Source organism: Nicotiana tabacum, chromosome 22, assembly GCF_000715075.1.
Source record: "Nicotiana tabacum cultivar K326 chromosome 22, ASM71507v2, whole genome shotgun sequence".
Classification (NCBI taxonomy): Eukaryota; Viridiplantae; Streptophyta; class Magnoliopsida; order Solanales; family Solanaceae; genus Nicotiana; species Nicotiana tabacum.
In genome coordinates, this window is record NC_134101.1 from 21,570,732 (window position 1) to 21,573,912 (window position 3,181).

General features: G+C 41.8%; 1 protein-coding gene across 1 annotated transcript; it reads left to right on the forward strand.

The window, feature by feature from the left end:
* The first annotated feature begins 1,074 nt into the window (after window positions 1-1,074).
* Window positions 1,075-2,690, forward strand: LOC142175740 (uncharacterized). Its single transcript, XM_075242722.1, has 4 exons — window positions 1,075-1,161; window positions 1,282-1,746; window positions 1,789-2,370; window positions 2,562-2,690. Exons 1-4 carry the CDS (start codon window positions 1,075-1,077, stop codon window positions 2,688-2,690), a joined length of 1,263 nt encoding a protein of 420 aa, XP_075098823.1.
* Window positions 2,691-3,181: the final 491 nt, after the last annotated feature.

The window sequence follows — 3,181 nt, forward strand, 5'->3', positions numbered from 1 at the left end:
AGACTACTCCTTTTTAGTCGAATTTCATCTCGAGAGTCCAACTTCCAGTATTTCTATAATTTTGCACAATCATTAGTTTCGGAAACACAATTCAATACTTTCAAACTAAAACAAAAGCCTAAAGGTGCTAATAAATAGTCAAAATCCCCACTAATTAGCAGCTCAGCAACAGGAAGCATGATTAGCAGCTGAAGCAGCCCGTAGAGTTACAGATGAAATAGTCGACGAGGATCGAAGGTACAATCCTAACCGAACTATGATCGAAGATGAATTTGAAAATGCACCTCCTAAACCTGGGAGGTCTTTAGGAGATTATGACAGACAGGTGTACAACCAACAATAGTCTAGTGTGAGGCCCCCGCCCATTGATACTAACAATTTTGAACTCAAACAGGGAGTCATCCAGACCATTCAAAACAATTGTCACACTTCTAAATAGTGTGACAATTTCTGAATAGTGAGATCGTAGGTTCTCTGATGAAGAAAACTCTTGAAGAGATTGTCACACTTCTAAATGAACTATCTGAAGACGCAAAACAATAGTCCATTGACCAAGGGAATTGAAGAAGATCAGCGGGGGTGCACCAAGTAGAATCATCGGTAGCAATGCAGGCTCAAATTGCAGTTATGACTAAGGACATCAAGAAATTGATGATAGCTCAGGTGAAAAATCAACCACATGTGGGATGTGGCATCTATGGATTGGGACACCCAACTCATGAGTGCCAAACATTCACCGCAGAAGAAGAAGTTAAGGCATCAGGGAATTTTAACAGAGGCAACTACCAAGGAGGTGGTAATTTCAATTTTATGGGACAGAGACATACAGGGTTCTTATGGAGTTCTTCAAATGGTAGCTTGAACTCATGGCAGCAGCCAAATCCTAGAGCACCAGTGCAAGGACCTCCTGTCTTCTAGAACCAACAGAGGCAACCATACCAGCCTCCACAACCCAACTACTCAATTTTAGAAGATCTAATGAAGACATTCATAAATAAATTAGATGAAAAATTTGAGACTCAAGGGACCGCTATTCGGGAGCAAGGCACAACCATCCGCAATCTAGAAAGAGAAATGGGGCAGCTCGCATCATTGTTGTCAGAAAGGGCTCCGGGGACTTTGCCGGCAGACACTGAGAAGAATCCAAAAGACACAATCAAGGTTGTATCCCTCAGGAGTGGGAAAACATTAGCAGAGCCCAATACAAAACCAAGGGCTGAGAAGGATATCAACTCAACCGAGATAGCAGAAGAATAGAAAATTGGTGAATCTCTCCCTAAGGAAGATATTAGCAGCAAGGAGGTTGATAAGCAAATATTAAGCAGTGCAATTGAGGAAAGCAAGCACATGCCAGTGTTACCCTTTCCTCAAAAGATGAAGTGGGAGAAACTAGACAAATGCTTTGGGAAATTCTTGGAGATGCCGAAACAATTATATATGAATATCTCATTCACCGAGGTGCTCACACAGATACCAGCCTATACAAAATTCCTGAAGGGAATCCTTTCAAGCAAAAGGAAGCTCAGGGAAACGAAAGTGGTCAAACTCAATTCCCACTGCAATACCATTCTACAAAACAAAATTTCTCAAAAGTGTGGGAATCTAAGCAGTTTCACTATACCCTGCTCATTGAGTAGCAAAAAGTTTGACAAAGCCTTGTGCGATTCAGGTGCATCCATTAACTTGATGCCATTATCGGTGTTCAAGAAGTTGGAAGAAGAACTAGGAGTGATTAAATCTGTGCAGGTATCCTTGCAACTGGCTGATCAGACCATGATCATACCATAGGGCATAATTGAGGACATTTTGGTGAGGGTGGACAAATTTCTTTTTCCAGTAGACTTCATCGTGGTAGACATGGAAGTGAATAAGGAGGTACCTCTAATCCTGGGGAGACCATTCCTTTGCACTGGCAGGGCTATTCGTGATATATATGAGAGGCAACTCATGCTAAGAGTGGGAAACAAAAAAGTGGTGTTTCAAATGAAGAGAATGATGAAATACCCGTGTGATGAGGCATCTGCCTACGCTTGTCTCAAACTGGATGTGGTGGGAGAGTTAGCTGAACAACACAAGCTGGATAAGCTGGTAGGTGATTCATTAGGGAGATGTATTAGTCAATCAAACACAACAGATGATGAAGATCCTGAAATCAAGAAGGAAGTTAAGGCACTAGAAGATGAGAACCAAGTGGTAAATGAAGAAGAATTCGAGAAAGAAAAGATCAATCCGAAGCTGGAATTGAAAGTACTCCCGACACATTTGAAATATGCTTTTTTGGAGACTAACAAATTTCCTGTGATTGTTGTTGTTGATTTGATAGGTGAACAGGAACACATGCTTGTGAAGTTGCTACGGAAGCAAAAAAAGGCAATCGATTGGAGTATAACCGATATTTAGGGGATCAGCACCACAATCTACATGCATAAGATCCTGTTAGAAGAAGGGAGCAAACCGGTAATGCAACCCCAGCGCAAATTGAACAAAAACCTTGAGGAGGTGGTGCATAAAGAGATACTCAAATTGTTGGATGCAAGTATAATATTTCCCATCTCTGACAGCCAATGGATCAGCCCCGTATAGGTTGTGCCGAAAAAGAGGACATGACGGTGGTGAAAAATGAGGACAACGAGCTAATTCCACCAGAACAGTTATTGGTTGGAGGATGTGCATTGACTACCGAAGGCTAAATGATGCAAAAAGGAAGGATCACTTCCCTCTTCCTTTCATTGATCATATGTTGGAGAAGGTGTCAAGGCATGGATGCTACTGCTTCTTAGATGGATACTCGGGGTACAATCAAATACCCATTGCTCCCGAAGATGTGGAGAAAATCACATTTACCTGCCCTTCTGAAATCCTTGCATACCAGAGAATGCCTTTCGGATTATGCAACGCACCAGCTATATTTCAGAGATGCATGATGTCAATTTTTTCATATTTGAATGGGAAGTGTCTGGGGGTATTCATGGGTGACTTTACTCTATTTGGAGATGACTTCAAGGATTACTTAAGGAATCTTGAACTTGTCCTGAAACGATGTGAGGACACTCACCTAGTACTCAACTGGGAAAAGTGTCACTTCATAGTTAAGGAGGGGATAGTCTTGGGCCATAAGTCACAGCTGAAGGTATTGAGTTCGACAGAACTAAAGTAGATGTGATAGCTAAGCTCCCACCTC

Excerpts from the sequence above, each read along its gene's own strand:
- LOC142175740 (XM_075242722.1), top strand. The coding sequence starts at position 1,075 with ATGGGGCAGCTCGCATCATTGTTGTCAGAAAGGGCTCCGGGGACTTTG. Across the intron at positions 1,747-1,788 it reads GAGTGATTAAATCTGTGCAG|GGCATAATTGAGGACATTTT; the intron begins GTATCCTTGCAA and ends ATCATACCATAG. Across the intron at positions 2,371-2,561 it reads TGCTACGGAAGCAAAAAAAG|CCAATGGATCAGCCCCGTAT; the intron begins GCAATCGATTGG and ends CATCTCTGACAG.